The sequence below is a fragment of the Podarcis vaucheri genome (assembly GCF_965113315.1).
Source record: "Podarcis vaucheri genome assembly, chromosome: 10".
Taxonomy (NCBI): Eukaryota; Metazoa; Chordata; class Lepidosauria; order Squamata; family Lacertidae; genus Podarcis; species Podarcis vaucheri.
Window position 1 is genome coordinate 7,846,122 of NC_138748.1, and position 19,626 is coordinate 7,865,747.

Consider the following 19,626-nt stretch of genomic DNA (forward strand, 5'->3'; position numbering starts at 1 on the left):
TAGATGCCTCTCTGTGCGCAGCTTTAAACTTCCCCCGCATCTCTATGGACCTAGTCCTTTTCCCCTCCCTGTGGAGAGGGGTCTTTTCCGGCGGCGGCAGGAAATGCTCGTGACGTATTTCCTGTTCAGTCCCGGAAGGAAGAAGCTCGGAGATGCTGCGTAACGCGCATGCGCAGTGGTAGCCGCCGGTAGAAGGAGTCTCCGCCGTCGGAAGCTCTGAGGGGGAGACACGATGCCGGATTACCTGGGAACCGACCAGCGCAAAACCAAAGAGGAGGAGAAGGAGGACAAACCCATCCGCGGTGAGCCGGGGGCTGCTGCCGAAAAGAAAAGCCCCCTGACGCCTAGGCCCTGGTCGCCCGTTTGGGTTCCAGTGCGCATGCGTGCCTCTCGGATTCCCCTCTGCTCATTTGCGCGCCCCCCCCCGCACCGGGTCCGCTGTTGCGCCCGGATAACGCGCAGCCCAGCCGTCGTGTGTGGACTTTCCCTAACACCGCGCCACGACTTGCTCTGCCCATTGGGCAGCTTCACAAACCACCCTTCTCCCCCCCCCCAAACCCTGGTACCCTACAGATGTTTTGGATCTGCAGATGAAGGGCGGTGTACGAATTCAATTTAATTTAAAATCCTGCCCTCCCCCCTACGTTAAACGTAGAATTATAGAATCTTGGAGTTAGAAGGGAACCTGGGGGTCATCCAGTCCAAACCCCTGCAATGAAGGAATTTCAGCTAAAGCATCCAGGACGGAGGGGCAGCCACCCTCTGCTTAAAAACCCCCAGAGAAGGAAAGTTCACAACCTCCCGAGGGAGCCCGGTCCACTGTCAAGCAGCTCTTACTGTCAGAAAGTTCTTCCTAATGTTGAGTCTGAATCTCCTTTCTTGTAACTTGAATAAATAGGTTTGGGTCCTCTGGAGAAGGAGAAAACAAGCTTGCGCCATCTTCTAACGCTGTAGGTTCTGTTGCTCTTGTTAGCCCCATATTGTGGCTAAATTGTGACACTGGCTGCTGTTACGCTGCCCAACCAAATTTAAGGTCTTGCTATTGACATATGAAGCCCTGAACAGCTTGGGACCAGGTTATCTCTGGGAAAGCTATACATTATACAACCTTCCCAGTCACGTCAGTCCTTGGGAGAGGCACTCTATGGGGCCATATGCTCCCAAAGTTGGTTATTTTCACTAAGATCAGAGCCTTTAGTGTGACAACCCTTTGAGATGTGCTTCTGCTGGACATCAGGTAGATGTTTACATGGTATTGGCATTTAGGCGCCTGCTTAACATTCACCTGTTCACTCAGGCTTTGCCTGATGTGATGCAACTGTGTTGATGTATTAATTTGATGTACCGGTTTGTGATGTGTTTATTTTATGGGTAGAATTGCATTTTTGTATTTTTACTTATCTGCTGCTTGCCACCATATATAGTTTAATGTTGGCAGTACATACATTTTTGCAAATAATAAAACAGAAAACTTATGTCCAGATGCTATGCCATCAGACTGTTGGTGGGAAGTAGTACAAAATGTAGTTGTTTCACTTTTTAATATGATCTGTGTTATGTGTCTTTCAGCTTTGGATGAAGGTGACATTGCTTTGTTGAAAACCTATGTAAGTATTTGTTGCAGTTACAGCTTCAATTTTTTTTAAAAAAAACTAGTAATATAGGAATGTTTGGGAAACATCCACATTAACCAACTGGGAGGAATAAACAGTCCTAAAAGACATACTTTGAGAGTTAGCCTCACTGAAAATAGCAGGGTTTAGTTCTAAGTAAATATGCATAAATTTGTGAGTTTTGCCGCTTCAGCTGGAAGATTTCACTTTCATCTAAAGTAACAGCACCTCAAAACAAAACCCAATTTGGAATAAGCAAATCAAAAGCCTAAATATTACAGTTTCATGTGTGGTTTGGTGAAAAGATGAAAATTGCAGATTGCTGAGCTAATTGGACTTGAGTAAATATGTGTCTTATTTGCAAAGAGCTGTGTAAGGGTTCATATCTCACGATTAACAAGATCTGACAAAATTCAACATCTGCTTGAAACTTTGCAGAACTGCAGTGCCTACTACCAAGCTAGATTGACCAGTGGCCTGATTAATAAGGTTTATCTGTTCATAGGTCTGCATTTGGGAAGTATCTGTTCAAGTCCCATTCATATATCCACTAGTTTGCCTTACTTTTTCTAATCCAGGGCCAGAGTACATACTCGAGGCAGATCAAGCAAGTTGAAGATGACATTCAGCAGCTGCTTAAGAAAATCAATGAGCTCACGGGTATGTCATTTTAGGGTTCATTGAAAGCGTATATCTTTTTCATTTTAGTTTTGCCCTTTCAGTTATGGAGCATATGGGCCTGTCGTTCACTACTGCTCACTCCCAAGGAAAACTCCAAATAGGAAGGGTTGTTGAACAAAACAAAGGAACTGAAAACAAAGAAACCTTCATGGGCAGAGAAAAAGGGGAAACATGAGAGAGAGGAGATGCTGTCAGATACAGAGAGCAGCTTAATTTTGACAGTTGTGATTTTGAAGCTGACATGGAAAAGGATAACCAATGTACAATTGAATATCTAGTGGGGTGTAATTGTTAAGACTGGGAGCTAAAAGCCCCCAGTTTAAATCTCCTAAAATGCTCCCCCAGGAAGGTTTGCAAACCTGTTGAGTATTACATAGCATTGATGCAAGTGGCAAAGTGGTTTTTCCTTTTTGTCATGTTTATGTTCCATTTGCTGCTGAAACTAATTGAAGCAAACTAGTGCTTGAAGCAAGCTATAGCACAGCATTGACCTGAGTGGCAAAGCAAGTGGTTTTTCTGCTTTTGTTTTTTAGGTATTAAGGAATCAGACACTGGCTTGGCTCCCCCTGCTCTCTGGGATCTCGCTGCAGATAAGCAAACTCTTCAGAGTGAGCAGCCACTGCAAGTGGCAAGGTATGCAGATACTTTATCTGGTCAGCCATAGGAGCAAATAGTTATAAAAATGCATAGCGATATAGCCGTTGCTTCTATCCTCCACGTGTAATGTGCAATCCCTGTTGCAAACAAGTTACATAGGGTCCTTTCCAGTGTAACATATGGAGTTATGCTACAACATAAATATTAAAACTTTGTTATTTGCATCTATCTGTTTCCTAGGAGCTTTAATTTAATGTTTCATTCTGACATTGTATCTTAAGGCCCGGGTGTTTGAAATCCCTGGGGGTGGGGTAGGTTACACTGAAAGCAGTCTTTAGTTGGATATTTAAAGTGCCACTTCTCATGCTGTTCATGATTATTTAAGTTTTAGGGAGAAAAAGAAATATGGTAGAAAGAAGAATTTTTAGTTATGGTTAGCTAGGCAAGGCAGAAATTTAGCCTTCCTGTGAGTTCTTCAAGAAACCTGGACTTTGAATGACACTTGGCTGTCAGGCACATTAAACCCTCATTTGCTCACAGATTGCTTGTTTAATTACTTTTCTCTTCTGATTAGATGCACCAAGATAATCAATGCAGATTCTGAGGATCCTAAGTACATTATCAATGTGAAGCAGTTTGCCAAATTTGTGGTTGATCTTAGTGATCAGGTGGCTCCCACTGACATTGAAGAAGGGATGAGAGTTGGGTGAGTTGATACCAATATTTTTACTGTTCTTAGTCTGAGTTACTTGACTAGTCATCGAGTCTAGAGTGTTGAATGCACGTTTATATTTATAGGAATATATATATATATATGTTGCCTTCCTGCCCTAAACGCCAAGGTGGTTTACAAAATCACAATGCAATTAAAAGATGGAATGCATTCGAGCAAGTCATGGTAGAACAAGTGAAATAGTTTTCAAGCGGTATAAACATCTTTGATTGCCTGCCTAAAATACATGCAAGGGGCCAGTCTAACATCCAGCGAGCCAGCACATTGAATTTGGGACTGGAAACTGAAATAATATTTTCTTATATTGCTGCATAACAAAGTTCCTTGAGAGGTTTATAATAGAAAAAAAAATTGTAGAGTAAAATACAACAAGCTCGTAAAATGGAACACAAAACAATATCAACATCATACGTAAGGATTTTAACAATTCCCAGATGAAAACGAGAGTACAAGTCAACAAACATTTTCTGAAAGAAAATAATCTTTGCCTGCCTTCTAAAAGAGAACAGGAATGGAGAACATGGGGAGTGCCTTATCCCTAAGCAGGAAATTTCACAACTGGGATACTATCGCGGAGAAGGCTCTGGATCCTGCCTTTAGACACTGGGGCTTCTTGAAAGAACGTCTCATCAGCTCTTACTGCATGGGATAGAGCAGGCATCAGATAAACAGGGTCTCTATCATGTAAAGCGTTAAATGTCAAAATGCCAGTTAGGGACCAACTGATAATAGCAGATTCTTTTCAAGGGCCTGGACTAAATGGCACTTGAGGCTTAATCCAGCTAAAAGTGGACAAGTTTTAATTTTCAGACCATCTGCAGAGTGTGATCACTTGATACAAGGCACCAGACAAGGTCAGCATTGAACCCAGCAACCACTGGGAAAACTTGATTATAAGCCGAACATGATACGAAAGTGGAGTTTGGTCTTGTTTTCTTCTAGAGTACTATTTGGTTGTAAAATGCTTGCCTGCAGAATGTAAATAAAACGCTCACAGCTGAGCTGTGATAAAATATGAGGCGCAGAGTTCTCTGGAGAGAGGGTGGGAGAGTGACAAGGATTGAACAAGTCCCTCCACCTGGATTCCTTCAATATGTTGCTGTGGTGTCACATGGCATACGTGTCTGTCCAAATGTGTCCCTTGGTATTCCAAGCTACCCATTCCGACCCCTCACACTCACTATGTAACCAGCCTCACCAATATCAAATGGAGAAAAGCTTTACATCTCTGTGGTTGCAGTCTATTCACTCTGCCGTGGTTGAAGGATGCCAGACCCCCTATGAAGGGAGAGTTTGCCCCTGTGGAGCTAATGTGCATTTGTATTCTATTTCTGCAGTGTTGACAGAAACAAGTATCAGATTCATATCCCTCTGCCTCCAAAGATTGATCCAACTGTTACTATGATGCAGGTAAGAACTCTTATTGCTATTGGCCTTTGATTGTTTACCTTTGTAATCTGACTTCATTGTAACCTGCTCTTCTTATTTCATAAGATCTGTTAAAAAAAACACGTTATTGCAAATAACAAAGATGTATGCACATCTGTTTTGTTACAAAGGTAGAGGAAAAGCCTGATGTCACCTACAGTGATGTTGGAGGTTGTAAAGAACAGATTGAGAAGCTAAGAGAGGTGGTGGAAACACCCTTGCTTCATGTAAGTATTGTAATAGAAAGTGTGTGTGATCTGCTGATTTTATTCCTCTTACAGCTTTCAAGGGCTAATTGCATATACCGCAAGAACCTAAATTATTCAGTAGTCAAAAGGCTTTTCAATCGATTTACGTTTCAGTTGTCAAGATTTAATATGTTCCTTTTGTTCACCTTTCGAGGAAAGTATGAATTGCTTCGTTAGATCTGACAAAACTTCATCTAGTCCACTATTTTGGAAATCCCTCTTCTAGGCTGCCACAAGTGGGGCACAAAAACAATGCCCTTTTGTCGTCTGTCACAATAGTATTAGGGATTCAGAGAGATGCTACCCTGTTAGTATTCTCCTGTGATCAAGCTGACTGCTTGAATAGGGCAGTGCTGTCTTTGTGAAATTGCAGGGAACATGTACCATTGGAGGTTTGAAGAAAGGGAATGGCAAAGGGAAATGTCTTTATCTGCTTGCATTATTGAAGCTTCAGTGCCTTCCTATTGGCTTTGCACCGACTCTCTTGTTACACTGCGCTGCACAGCTTTCTTGCCACTGTGTCCCTTCTTGACTCGTGCACTACTTTTAAAATGGAAGATTTCTTGACAGTTCATTGATAGTACTGAAATTGTACTGCTATGGCAAGCTTGGGCTCCTGCAGGGCTTTGGCTGCCATTGGGTCCAGTCTAGGACCCAACGATACTGCATTTCATCCTGTCTGTGCAACTTTTAAACTTACTGTCTCCCAACCACTACAGCCAGAACGATTTGTCAATCTGGGGATCGAGCCCCCTAAAGGAGTGCTTCTCTTTGGCCCACCGGGGACAGGAAAAACTCTCTGTGCTCGTGCTGTTGCTAATAGAACCGATGCCTGCTTCATCCGAGTGATTGGATCTGAGCTGGTGCAGAAATACGTAGGAGAGGTAAGGAAAAGAGGGAGCGTGTCTGTGCATCTGTACCAGGGGAGGTCAAGTTTCCAGAAAGCCTGCTCAAACTATACTTAATCTAAGTTTTCCTGCAGAGGAGGGTGAAAGTCTCTGCCTTAATATTATACAGTATGATTAAAAACCTGGACCTCTTTATATATTTGTTCACTCCTCTGGCAGTTTGGGTCATATAGAATCTGAAGCCTGTCTTTTTATGTAGGGTATGTGAGATACTGTATGATGTACAGTAGGCTATTCGCATGAGTTGGGACAGCCAGGCACCCGTTATGTCCTGGAAGGAACTGCAACTAAAATGATGTCCCATAATGATCACAGTTTTACCTCTTGGTTCTGTAGATTCATTTGGAAGTTTTAATATTTACTTTAAATACTGTTAACTCAAGTGACAGTTGGCTTTATATGAAAGTAAACCGTCTGCCTGTCTTTTTATAGGGTGCTCGAATGGTTCGGGAACTCTTTGAAATGGCCAGAACAAAAAAAGCTTGCCTTATCTTCTTTGATGAAATTGATGCTATTGGAGGTTGGTATCACCTTACATCAGTGCCCTTCTGAAACTGGACTACAACTCTTTATTCTTTATTCTTGGCTTAGCACTCATGGTGCATTTGGAGAGAAACAAACCACTAGCTCCAGTTTTTACATAACAACAAGCCACACCCTGGCTTGTTTTTCTATCTGGTGCAGCAACAGCAGGAACAGGGAAGCTAGTAAGTGTGGCCTACCACACTACTCACATTTAAAGCATAGGTGAATTTATCGTTCAAACCAAGTCCCCTTTCTCTATGTCAGGTTAGTCTGTTTGGAAGACGATTAGGTAATAGAATGGCAGAAGCAACTTGATATTTGGCCTCTGTGCTGTGCTGCTTCATGCTGGTCTCTGTAGCACCAGCAAAGGACAAGGAAAAGTATTTAACAAAAGTATATCCTGCTAGTAATATCCTTTTTTTAAAAAAAATGTGATATTTTGATTTACTTCAATAGCCATAGATAACATGGTAAGGGAGTACACTTGAATTACATTTTCTTGTTTTGGGGATACAGTTAACAAGGGTGCCTTATGTGTTTCTGCTGCTGTCTCTTTCTAGGTGCTCGCTTTGATGATGGGGCTGGAGGGGACAATGAAGTCCAGCGCACTATGCTAGAATTGATAAACCAGCTTGATGGCTTTGATCCAAGAGGCAACATTAAAGTACTGATGGCAACCAACAGACCTGATACTTTGGATCCAGCACTGATGAGGCCTGGAAGACTGGATAGAAAAATAGAATTTAGCCTGCCAGATCTGGAGGTTAGACTAATTTTATTTTGATACTAAGCGAAGTCAATAAGAACACATTTATTAGAACTTGAAGGACTGGAGGTGAGAATTTTTTCTACTACCTCTCAGAAAATGGATTTGATCAAATAGTCATTTTGCACCATACCTGATTCTCTCTTGTCAAAAGGATTCTGGTGGGCAATTTTAGACCTTTCCTGTCTGTCTTGGTTCTTGCCTGATTCTATTTCAAATTATGTATTTGACCTGGTGCTTCTGTCTAGTGACAAATTCTAAAAGAGTAACTCTGTGTTGTAGCAGTTAACAAAAAGGAAAATAATATTGTAGTCCAGCCCACAAAAGGTTGTACTGTGCTGTGCTTGTCTTGAAGATGCCACAGGATTCTGTCTGCGCTTCCTGTTGTTCTGAGGGGGGGACATGGACTACAGCATAGGCAATAGGAAAGTATGACGCCTTAAGGGAAAGTGCAGGTTTTTATTTCATAGAATTGTAGAGTTTGAAAGGTCCACAAAGATCATGTAGTCCAATTTCCTGCATTGCAGAAATCTTTCACCCAACATTTGGCTCCATGATCTGTTGAGCAGCTGCTGCCTTCTGCTCACTCACCTGCCCTCTTCCTCTGGAGAAGGGGCAGATAAGCGATTAGTGGAGGCTGGTGGGCAAGGAGGTGGTTGCAGAACAGCAGCTCTGGACCTTTCCAAAGTGCTGGAGCCTCAACTGTTGCCTAAGGATGCATTCCCCCATTGTTGTCCCTTCAAAGGACAAATCATATTGGCTGAACAACTGCTTTACTCCCAGGTGCATCACTAGACATCAGCGATGGGGAGTGTCAAGCAGCTTTCCAGGCCTCTCTTTTTGGCCCTCTGGAGTTTCCCCAGGCCACTGGTCCTGCTCTGTACCCTCAAGTGCTTTTTGCTTGACTGGAATGTGTTTCTGAACTGGGACAACGTCTCTTGCTTGAATGGGTGGAGGGTGGTGTGGCTTGAATGTAACATCTACCAAATTACGAGTCACATCTGTTGCCCTGCTGACTCTTTGTCTTTGGCCTTCCCAGCACTGATGTGTAGATGGCAACAAGGGGATGAAGCCCTTATGCTTAGTCTGGCTGTGGTTGTTTTTTAGGGACGAACTCACATCTTCAAGATTCATGCCCGTTCAATGAGTGTTGAAAGAGACATAAGATTTGAGTTGCTAGCTCGACTGTGCCCTAACAGCACTGGTAAGTCAAACATCATAGTTCTTGTTCTCTCTCTCTGTTTGGTGGTGATAGTTGTTTCAGATTGTTTTTACATCCACTGTTCTTCCTTGCAAGGTGCTGAAATTCGAAGTGTGTGTACAGAGGCAGGTATGTTTGCCATCAGAGCAAGGAGAAAGATTGCCACTGAAAAGGACTTCTTGGAAGCTGTGAACAAAGTAATCAAGTCATATGCCAAATTCAGTGCTACACCTCGTTATATGACTTACAACTGATTCTAGATACCACTGAAAGATCTCCTTCATATGGCTAATACTACGCAGAGTAATATCAAAAGTTCTAGTTTGTGTGTGTGGTGTAACATAGTTGGACTAGTAGAAATAAATGGAATATTCCAAGTTACATGGTGTAGTTCCTTATGATATTCAGTAAAAATGTTTAACTGCATATTACTCTTCCTAGATCTAATGAACTCTTTTCCTTTCTGCAAGCTTTTGAGTGGGACATAGCCTGTACAGCACTGTGAAATCAGTAACTACCTCATTGAAAGTGGAGTACATGTTACCTTCATTAATAACAAACCCCAACATTTGAGATTCCAAAACTTTGGCACCAGTTTCAAGGGAGTCATTTTGCAGTGAAACCCCCGTTTTTTTACAGTGCCCCACAGTGCCTTTTTGTATCAGATTTTGGTGTCATTTAGGAGGAAATCTGTAAAAAGGTTTTTCATTATACACTTGAATTACCATAACAATATGCTTAATCAGACTAGATCACTGGCCCCCTTTTTAAAAAAAGAATAATTGCCATTAATGTCTATTACTGTCTCAGGTCACAAAACCTTTAACCTAATAGATAGGCACCATCAAAGTGTCACAGGTGCATATCTATCTTGACTACCATAACATCTAAAAATAAGCAGAAGGAAAATGGAAGAACTTAGCACAAGCTGCAAAAAATGGCTTTTATGGGATTTTAAAAATTGACTACATAAAATGTAGTTTTGAAAGCCAGTGCTGAACACTTCAAAGATATCGTACAGTGCAATTCTTCAGTAGATGGTACAAGAATACATTTTACAACAATGCCTCCACAATAAAGCGTCAAAGGAAAGTAGCAAGCAGTCCATGTCTCCCAGGCTTGCTGCATCATCTGTACTCTTTTCAGTAATCCACAGTGCTAAAAATATCCATGTAGTGCAATATCTCATCTGCTGGCACATTTCTGAACAACAACAAAAAAGAAACTTCCAAATCTTTTAGGATGCTTTCAGGAAAATACACGAGTCTTCTTTTTTTATACAAACCAGTTCAGGCTATACCTGACTTCAATTTTTGAAAGTATTAAGGCTTCAAATTCTTCAGAGAGCATCCTGGCAGAAAACAAGGCGGCCCTACTACTGTGTCACATACCCGTAAGACTGGCTAATCTTAGGCGCTGTATAATCTGTGCAAATTAAGTATTAAAGAGAAGCCCTTGGAATTTAATCAATGCACCACCATACAATCTATGATGCAGGAGTTCACACCACAACATCTGCAGGAGTCTGCGAGGCTGAGAGGCCTTTCAGTTGGCTGAAGAGGACAGCATCATGGGTACTGGGAAACAGCAAGTCTCTGCGAGCAGCTTTGTCAAAGAAATGTAGTCTAGCAAGGTTCTCCACAACCGATCCTAGGTAAAAAAAGAAAAAGCTTTAAAGGGGTGTGGGTGTAAAATCGTACAGCCTCTATTTCATTCCTGTGATCTGACTAAACAGCTTACCTATGCAAAACCACACACACCTGCTCATGTAGCTGGAGGAGGAACAATGCATACAATGGGTGGTGTGTGCTTAGTTCCGGGTGCCATATAGGAGCTATGGCTGTATTTATATAGTCCCAGTATGGAGGAAACTGAGCGGCATTCAGCTAACTAGTTTCATCAACACAAGGATGTCCACTGGCACAATGGAACTTCACACCCTCCCATTATCTGCTCTGGAGGCTTGGGGGAACCCCCAGAACAGATTTATGGAGCTCATGGTGGGAGTAAGTGTCAAAATCTGCTCTGGTGTCTCCTGCAAGTCTCCAGAGCCAATTTTAAGGGAGCAGAAAGAGGGAGGAGGCAAGAGAGGAATAGGAAGAGGAAGCTTTGCTCCATGCCCTGAAGTCGGTGGCTTCATAGGTGTTGCAGCATTGGATGTGGCCCCAAATATTGTGATATTTTAAGACGCCATTTCTAACTCCCATGGCTGTGAAGAGGTGTTTGTGTGTCCGTTCAAGCACCCTTGAGAGTCTGCAGCAAAACAAATGTGTGCAAAATGCCTGAACTTATTTTGAATACTGAATTTGAGCACTCTCACAGAAAAGTTCAAGTAGTAGTCCAACATGCATACAAATTGGATGCAGCATCACCCATAGTGCACCTTTGAGCACACTAGAGGGCACTGCCGAGTTTAAAAAGCAGCTGGATAAAAGTGGATCAAAAGTCACAGGGCTCCATATAGCCTCCAGGCTGTTCTTTTAACAGCAGCTAGTGTGTTAACAAACCAACTAACAAGATCCTCTCCTCTTTCTTCAAAAATGCCAACAGTTACACAGGTAAGGACCAAGAATCTCATTCCTTGGGTTTATCTTCAACAGTTGCAGGTTGCTAGGATTTACATTAGCACTTTCTCCTGTTGTTCTTTAGCTGAATTTGCTGGTGTTACAGTCACTTCATCTGCACTCCAGGCAGAAAGGAGAGACAGGCATAGCTTGTATGATATGGGGTTGATCAGGAAGCCACACATCACTAACACAGCATGTTTTTAGCATCTTTGCTACGTACAATCAGGCAGTAGACCAATATTTGCCTCAGGCCTTAGCTGCTGCCAGTTAGATTAGATGATTCAAGGCTAGATATGGGGGTGGGGGAGAGGAGTCAAAAGTGACCACAGCAAGTCCATGATTTCCAACTGTCAAACAGGCTTACCATTGCAGCCACTGATATACACTGACACTCCTATTTCTTCATATTCTTTTATGATCTACAACAGTGCAGAAATTAATTTGCAGTTAATATATTTGTATTTTAAAAGTCATCGTCATAACATACACATGCCCTTTTAAAATTGAGCAGTTATTCTAAAAATACCAAGGGAGAAATTGGGAGGCAAGGAGTACGGTGCTTAGAAGTGCAATCCTTTGCATGCCTATGCTGAAGTTAAGTCCTTTCAAATTGAATGGGACTTAATCTCAGGTTAAGTGTCTATAGGATTGCAGCCTAAATAGCTAGGGAGCCTGTGGCCCCCCAGATTTTGCTGGACTGCGACTCCCATCATATTTGATTACTGGCTGACCAGTGACACTTGGAAGGCCACAAATCCTCCCACCCTGTTTTGAGGCCTAAGACAGTAGGAAGCTCTTCTGGGCAAGCCTCTTTGAAATGGACATGAGCTGTGCACAGTCTTGTGCAAGAGAACTTCCTTTGGCCTCACTCCCTTTACTTGGTACGTGGATGCATGAAGCTTTGTCTTTGATGTGTGCCTTAAAGCAGCGAAAAGTATTCTGGTAGCAAGGTATTAAGTGTAGGATATGGCAGTGAGATAAGATGCTACATACTGAATTTAGGGCTTTGACTCCAACTGAATCCATGAAGTTCACAGGTGAACAATCCAAAATGATTGTGTGAATGTTGGTCACTGGCTCCATAAAGCGCTCAAGCTCATCGGGAGAGGAGTCCTGCGTAGTTGCAGAGAACTTTCCGTTGAGCGGCAGTTCGTCATTCATTACTTCATGTTTCACACTGTTCTCTGTGTAGTTTGTCTTTCACAAAAGATAAATAAATACCAGACTTAAGTATAGGTTTTTGCTTCTTTCAGACTCCTACAATCAGCACAGGATGTCATATTAACTCTGCATAATTAATAATAATAATAATATTAATAATAATAATAACTGTTCCACATGCACACTTGTTCTCTGTGTAAATGAATGTAAAGTGTTGACTATGTAAATATTTATCTAGAGAGCTCTCATTGTTTACATACAAATTAGGAAATATCAAAGGACAAGTATCAGCGTTACTATATAAGGACACATGTTGTAATGGAAAAGTTGGTTCCACAAGTGTTTCTTTTCACTTTTTTCTCCTGCCAGCAAATGGTTACAGAATGCCAGCCTCTGGTTGGCTGTGGTTCCAGGAGGGAGAGTTTAAAAGGAGAGGCCTTGGAGGGAGATAGGGTCTGTGTGGTTAAGTGGGTGGTTGAGTTGAGGTGGTTGAGGAGGGAGGTTGGAGATGTTGGGAGTTAGGTAGGGAGATAGGATAGGAGTCAGGTTGAAATACAGAGAGTGTTGAGGAGGGAGAGTTGGTTCTGGAGAAAACATCCATTCCGAGTCTACAGTGAAGGACTGAGTGTAGTGTCCTGCAGGAGTAAAAGGACCGAATTTTGCTGGGAGACTGAGGGTGAGACAGGAGAAGTAGGAGCTGAAAAAGATTAAGTCTACTTAGGTCTCAAGTGAGTCTGGAGGGGAGAGACTCTTCTGAGAAAAGAAGAGACTTCCAAAACCCAGTGAAGGAAGGGGTGTGTGGTGAGCCCTTAAGACTATTACTGAAAGTACCTCAGGAGCTGGAGTTGTTAAAGGGGTGGGTAACTGAAGGACGCGGGTGGCGCTGTGGGTAAAAGCCTCAGCGCCTAGGGCTTGCCGATCGAAAGGTCGGCGGTTCGAATCCCCGCGGCGGGGTGCGCTCCTGCTGCTCGGTCCCAGCGCCTGCCAACCTAGCAGTTCGAAAGCACCTCCGGGTGCAAGTAGATAAATAGGTACCGCTTACCAGCGGGAAGGTAAACGGCGTTCGGTGTGCTGCGCTGGCTCGCCAGATGCAGCTTTGTCACGCTGGCCACGTGACCCGGAAGTGTCTCCGGACAGCGCTGGCCCCCGGCCAATAGATGTGAGATGGGCGCACAAACCCCAGAGTCTGTCAAGACTGGCCCGTTCGGGCAGGGGTACCTTTACCTTTAACTGAAGGAAAGTACTGCCTTGGAAAGGAACCAAACTATAAAGCTGAAACCTCTGAAAACGACTTGAAGTGAACTAGCATATTATCATTGAAGTAAAGTTTCTCCACTTGTATTATACTACCTGGTTTTAAAAATAAACCTTTATTGTTTATTTAAAGAACACCCGCTTGAGACTCCAACTTATTAGTTGTCCTGCTCACAAAGATCCCCCACAGGATACTCTGGGATAGTTAGGTTTTGTTTTTAAGCCTTCGGGTGAAAGGTTGTTTAGTGAGGTGGGGGCAATATATTTAAGTGAGAGCGGGCACATCGGCGTGAGCGGTAACTGAGGAGCTGAGCTTGTTGCATGTCTATGCAGAAGTCCTATTTACAAGGCTAACTCCCAAGTACATGACTATAGGACTGCAGCCAACTCAACTTCTTTTGTTGCCTTTTGGGGGCTAATTCCCTGATAATTTTGATGTGAAAGATCAAAAGCCGGGCCTACCAATAGCTAGAGTGAAACACGGCCCTAGGGAGTCTTCCTAATTCTACTAGCTGCTGCCTCCACTGGAGGACAAAGCTGTGTGTGCTGCTTCCTCGACCAGCCTGTTTCCTTCAGGTGTGGAGGATACTGTCCCATTGCTAGTGTTGAAATAAATTCTGCTTCATCCCTGTCAAGTCAGCTTCTGCCTGTGGAATCAGGGTGGGTGGAGAGGTTCTGGTCCTTTCTCTCAAGCATATGTGTTGAAAAGAATCACCCCCTTGATATGCACAAAATCCCGTGAAAGGGCCCACCGTGTAAAAAAAAAAATCTAGTTACATCAGCCTGAAACACACTAGAAACTAAGTGCAATGTTGGGATATGAAAACCAGAGGTCTTACATGGACAGGAACACCATCTCTCAGGGGCCAATCCCTTTTGGGGGGCATGTACAAAAGGGGACAGAGGAGGCCAAGTGTGACATGGCTTCAGTGGCCAGCTCCTCCTCATCCTGCCATGGAGGAGAAGGAGCAGGGAAGAAGCTCCCAGCTGGTTGTGGCAGCAGGAGGAGGAGCCACAGCCATTGAAGTCGCAGTGCTGCCATGTTCGGCTCCACCCCTGCCGCCTCCCGATGCCCTATCATCGCATACAACACAATGTGGCCCCGTCCCTCAGAAGCTGGTACCTCTGCTCATGGCAGGGTGAGTTTTACAGGATCATGATGTCTCTTTCCCCTTCAAAAACAGGTGTGTGAATCTGCCCTTAGGACATCCTCGTTCCAAAACAAGTCTGAATCTATAACATAATTCTCCGGTCAGTCTTTGTTTTTGGATGCCTCTCTGGAACAGTAAAAGCTTCTTTTGTGAGATCAGCGGGAGGAAACAATGATGGCTACTCTCTCTCTTGATGTAGCAGTTTCATTCTGCACCAAAAGGGGGAAGTGTGGTCAGGCGACAAAAGCAACAGCTAGTTTTGATCCACATCTTGTTCCCTATTCATATCACATGTCACCAGCACTCTCCCCAAATCCCAATTTAACAGGAATTCTATTAAGGCAAACTGCTGCTCACATTCTGTATGTCTAATGGACTTGAAACAGACCCATTCGATTCCTGAGTATTCCCTCCCTCCCTCTCTCTCCCTCATAAAGGAAATGCAAAATTGTCAATCAAATGGTCTCAGCTGCACTAAACACACACCTTTATGTTCCTATAGCACTGACACCCTTGTAAAAACCATGCACAGTATTGGACAAGGGTAGCCAACTATCAAAACATAGCCTATGCATAGCTCAAAAATAGCACCAGCCTCAAGAACATGATACTCCTTCATCTGACCCTTCTCTTAAATGAATTTCCTTTCTTCCCACTGATTAAGTAAAACACTAACATTGATCTCAACCTTGGTTAATGCTAACCAGGCTTCTCCAAACCATTATTTCAGATCCAGGCAAACTGGAGACCCAGCTAACATTAAGCAAAGACAGCAGACATTTCAGTTAGCTGCTGGAGGGGGAAATTAATGCTTTGCAAGAAGAGAAAGTTGGAGGAAGAATGCATTCCCAAGGCTGATTCTCAATTTATTAAATCACTGCTAAGGAGGAGCCAGAGCCTGTGCCAGGAAACACTTGCAAGGCTTACCACTTTCAGGACTGCTGTTTTCTTTTGTTCATGAAGGTGCTTCAGTTCCTTTCTGTGCCTTTTCTGTGCTTTCTTCCTTGCTGCCAAGACTGCACAGGGATCAACACCAGTCTATAGCAGAAACAAGGCAACCCCCCCCCCCAGAGAAGATTCATCTTTGTAAAGTGGTAACCAAGCCATAACGACATTACCAGGACTCTTTGTTTGCCTTTTAAAAGGTCACCTTTCAGCAGCTATTAAAGAAGTAAAATTAATTCACCTGCCAAATTGGAGAATTTACACTGGAAAGACTCTTTTTAATGGAACTGCTGATGAGGACAGAGAAAAGGGGGGGTTGGGAATACTAGAAAACAGAGCTTTTATTTGGTTTTAACAAGCACCATCTATTACAGTAACATTCCTGGAGCTTCCAATATCGCTACCCCACCTGATCTGGGGTGTAAGAGAAGAGATACACCAGTATATCAACATATAGGACCTCTATGTTTAGTACCAGTAACATGCAAGGTAACCTTCAAGTGTGTCAGATGAGATTCTGTGTATGTGTGGGGTAAGAATCAAAACAAGACACAAATTCATGCTTGAGAATGGAGCTATGTTCAAATGCTTCAAGAACTAATCCAACTATTCTTAGCTCAGGCTGGCTGAGACAGAAGGCTTTTCTAACACACCCAGATGTGACATGGGTGGCTTAGAGATGAAACACTTCATCAGAAAACTCACATAACTCTGTTGCTGGGTTGTACCTTCTCAGACTACAGGTGAAAAACCAGAATGGTTGAACAGAATCAGTGTTCCCATGTCTAAGAAACAAACACCACCCTGCCTGTACAAAGCTAGCATATTGAGAAGAACATTGGTCTGGAATCCAAGTGTTGTCTGTACATAGATTTATTTTTCCTTTTTAGACAGGGGAGTAGTCAAATATGTAAATCCCTGCAGTGTGAAATGGCAGTGTTTAGCATTTTTCAATAGGACAGAGAGTAGAAGTGAATTGCTGTTCCTCACCTTTTTCTTCAGTGCATTGATATATAAATCACTATTAGCAAAATAGAGCGATGCATTTGCCTGGAATATTTTGATTCCAGGGCATTCTTTCACCTAAGAAAAGAAGAGATTCTTTTAATAAAGAAAGCGTGTCTTCCTCAACTTGTTTATATAGCAATATAAAATATACAGTCATTAGAGGTTAAGTACACATTGTCCATCATGCCGGAACATGCTGCCCAGGGGTCATATGGTACACATGGGAGTAGGGGGAGGTGGGAAAGCACAAGATTAAACTCAAAGGAGATTTTTGTGGTGATCTATCCCACCTCACTAACACATTTTGTTCCTCTGGCTCCCTATTTCCTTGCTTCCTGCAAAGAGGATCCATCAGTCCACATGTTGCCTCAATGAGCCATTTCAAACCCTTCTTTCTGGCACCCCAAGCGCATCACATCATCAAACTACCATTTTGGAATAAGCGACCTACTTGACAGGAAATGGCCTTGGAATCTCACCTGGGACAGTACCTGTCCCAATGAAGGAGGGCAGCCTTAAAGATCCCTTTAGTAGTGCCTTTGGGTAGACTTATACGTGAATTTGTGAGGCAGCAGGAGCTGCCATGGAGGGACTATATCACTTCAGCCTCATACGGGAAGATGTCAGTCTAAACACCCACTCACATCTATTAAGAGCACAAAAATCTTACGATATCTGAAAGAAGAAACTGATTGAAATACCTCACCTCTGCTCTGACCTTGACTTCCAAGACTGTTGCTATCTGTCGTTGAATTTGGACTGGGTCTCACAAGCTAGGATGTGCCAGAACTAGACTAAACCACTCCAAACTGCAGGTAGAATATTCCAAGTTTTGAAAGCTCCCCCACGTAAAAATAACAACAACCTCCTAACAATTAAAAACGAATGCTTCAGAAAGAGATGCTCTAGCGCAGCTGCCTTTCTCCTGTGTCCGTAGAATGCTGGAGAGCATTCAAAAATCTGTTTTCTCACTGACCTACAGTCTGAAGTGATGTGGTTGTAAGAAAAATAAGAGTCCTGCCAGACCAAACCAAAATCCCGTTTTCCCAGTGGCCAAAACTAGATGCCTATGGGAAGGAAGACTTGAAGCAGGGCCCGAATGCAGCAGGGATTCCTCAAACTGTACTTCCCAGCAGCTGACATTCAAGGGAATAGTGCCTCTGACAGTGGAAGAAGAACACAGCCTTATCCTCCATGAATTTTTCTAAACCACTATTAAAGCCATTCAAATTGCTAGTCCTTCCTAACACCTCAGGATTCAGTCTCCTGTTTCTGCTACATGGGTGGAACAGGCCTGAAGCTTGCTAGAAATCAGAGCAGGGGAGTTGGCTGAGATCTTAAGTCAAGCGGGGGTGGGGAGTCTGGTAAGATTCCCCACCAACAGACAGGCATGACTACTGAACACACACCCTGCATTCCCGTCTCATCTCTGAACATGCCTCATGGCTCTGGTTATTTCTCCCTCCAGAAATGTCCCAGCTGCTAGTTCCCAAAGAACCGTTTGGCATCCCTGCTCTCATCTCCCCATGTGGTGGGCTTGCACTGGGAGGAATGGATCTTAATGTTCAGTATGGGGTCCTACGGGATTCAGATTCAACTCCCAACCAAGGCTTTGTTACTGCTCCCCTCCATCTTAAATCAAAGAGAGCACTTTCCTTCCTTCTTAAGGGGTATAAAGAGATTTAGCACCCTCTTACCTCTTCATACTCTTCTATATCACAGTAAATGTCTGTACCGGGAATCTGGCCGAGGATTCTGTATTGTGGACTATAGAGAAAGAATCTCTGTATTAAGAGGCTATAAAAGCAATCTCTGTTAGAGGCTCCCACTAATGTCTTTACCTCTTTGGTAAAGTCCTGGTGCCCATTATCCAGAAACAGTGAGTGGAAAACTATTTTGAGGTTTCTTGTTTTACAGTCAAGCAGTATATTAAATATTATGAAATAAAATTGAAGAGGGGTGTGAAGGGAGAACGACACTTCGACTTCAGCACATTTTGGACCCTATTTCAACATGCATGGAATCATAGAGACACTTCCTACACTTCAAACCTGCTTTCTGTTTGAGGATCAGATTTGGGAAATTACGTCAGTTGCAAATAAGGTCTGCTTAGACAGTTTTGCTGCCTCCCCACCCCTTCCGTAGAGCCTGAATATTGTTATACAATGTATTGCTTGTAGTTTCTTGGGTGTGACTCACTAAAGAGAAGTTGCAACTTGCCATTTATTGGCTGCTTGAGCTGTAAATGCTCTCCTCCTTTTTAGGACTTAAGATCAGATCTGAAGTCAAAAGTAACCCAACAGGTTTCTTCTGACGCAGTGCCTTGATCAAAGGCCAGAACAGAGAGGCATCAGCAGAAATTCCAGTTCTTGAGGCATAAAACGGGTTGAAAACTGAGTGCCGGGCCTGTGCTTTTTAAAGCAATCTAGAGAAATTTGATAGAACGGATGATGCCGATGCTGAGTTTACCTTTAGCAGCATAGGAAACTGCAACATACTGAGTAAGACAATTGGTCCATCTAGCTCACGACTGACTACATTGATGGGCAGCGGCTTTCCAGGGTTTTAGACTAGGGAAGCATGCGAAGCAGATGTCCTACCACTGAGGTATGGCTCTTCACTACTTTTATTTAGTTTAGGTTTTACAATACTATTTTAGATTCAGATGCCGTTTATACTACTGCGCAAACGTTTGCTTTTCCAAGGAACTCTTCCTGGAGATATTCTTCCAGCTGCACTGGGAGGGATTGATTGGGTTGGAAGAGGTGCAAGAAGGTCTCTTAACACACTGCCGGCAAGCAGAAGTGGTACCCTACTCAACCATTTTGATGAATGACCTC

The 19,626-nt window shown here is 43.2% G+C and overlaps 2 protein-coding genes across 3 annotated transcripts in view; one reads left to right on the top strand and one right to left on the bottom strand.

Moving 5' to 3' along the window:
- The first annotated feature begins 138 nt into the window (after positions 1–138).
- On the top strand, positions 139–9,081 carry PSMC2 (proteasome 26S subunit, ATPase 2). Its single transcript, XM_082239798.1, has 12 exons — positions 139–302; positions 1,570–1,607; positions 2,192–2,273; positions 2,828–2,927; positions 3,466–3,597; positions 4,962–5,034; positions 5,184–5,279; positions 6,020–6,184; positions 6,641–6,728; positions 7,294–7,496; positions 8,607–8,703; positions 8,797–9,081. The coding sequence occupies exons 1-12, from the start codon at positions 233–235 to the stop codon at positions 8,952–8,954; spliced, it is 1,302 nt and encodes a 433-aa protein (XP_082095924.1). The 5' UTR covers positions 139–232; the 3' UTR covers positions 8,955–9,081.
- A 548-nt stretch (positions 9,082–9,629) lies between these two features.
- The window catches only part of SLC26A5 (solute carrier family 26 member 5), a 44,975-nt gene continuing 34,978 nt past the window's right edge, over positions 9,630–19,626 (bottom strand). For both annotated transcript variants that reach the window (XM_082239648.1, XM_082239647.1), the window contains exons 14-19: positions 18,484–18,553; positions 16,769–16,861; positions 15,761–15,871; positions 12,261–12,464; positions 11,632–11,686; positions 9,630–10,350 (exon numbers count right to left, since the gene is read on the bottom strand). In XM_082239648.1, coding sequence (XP_082095774.1) covers positions 10,202–10,350; positions 11,632–11,686; positions 12,261–12,464; positions 15,761–15,871; positions 16,769–16,861; positions 18,484–18,553 — 682 coding nt within the window. In that variant the 3' untranslated portion in view covers positions 9,630–10,201. The remainder of the gene's footprint in view (positions 10,351–11,631; positions 11,687–12,260; positions 12,465–15,760; positions 15,872–16,768; positions 16,862–18,483; positions 18,554–19,626) is intronic.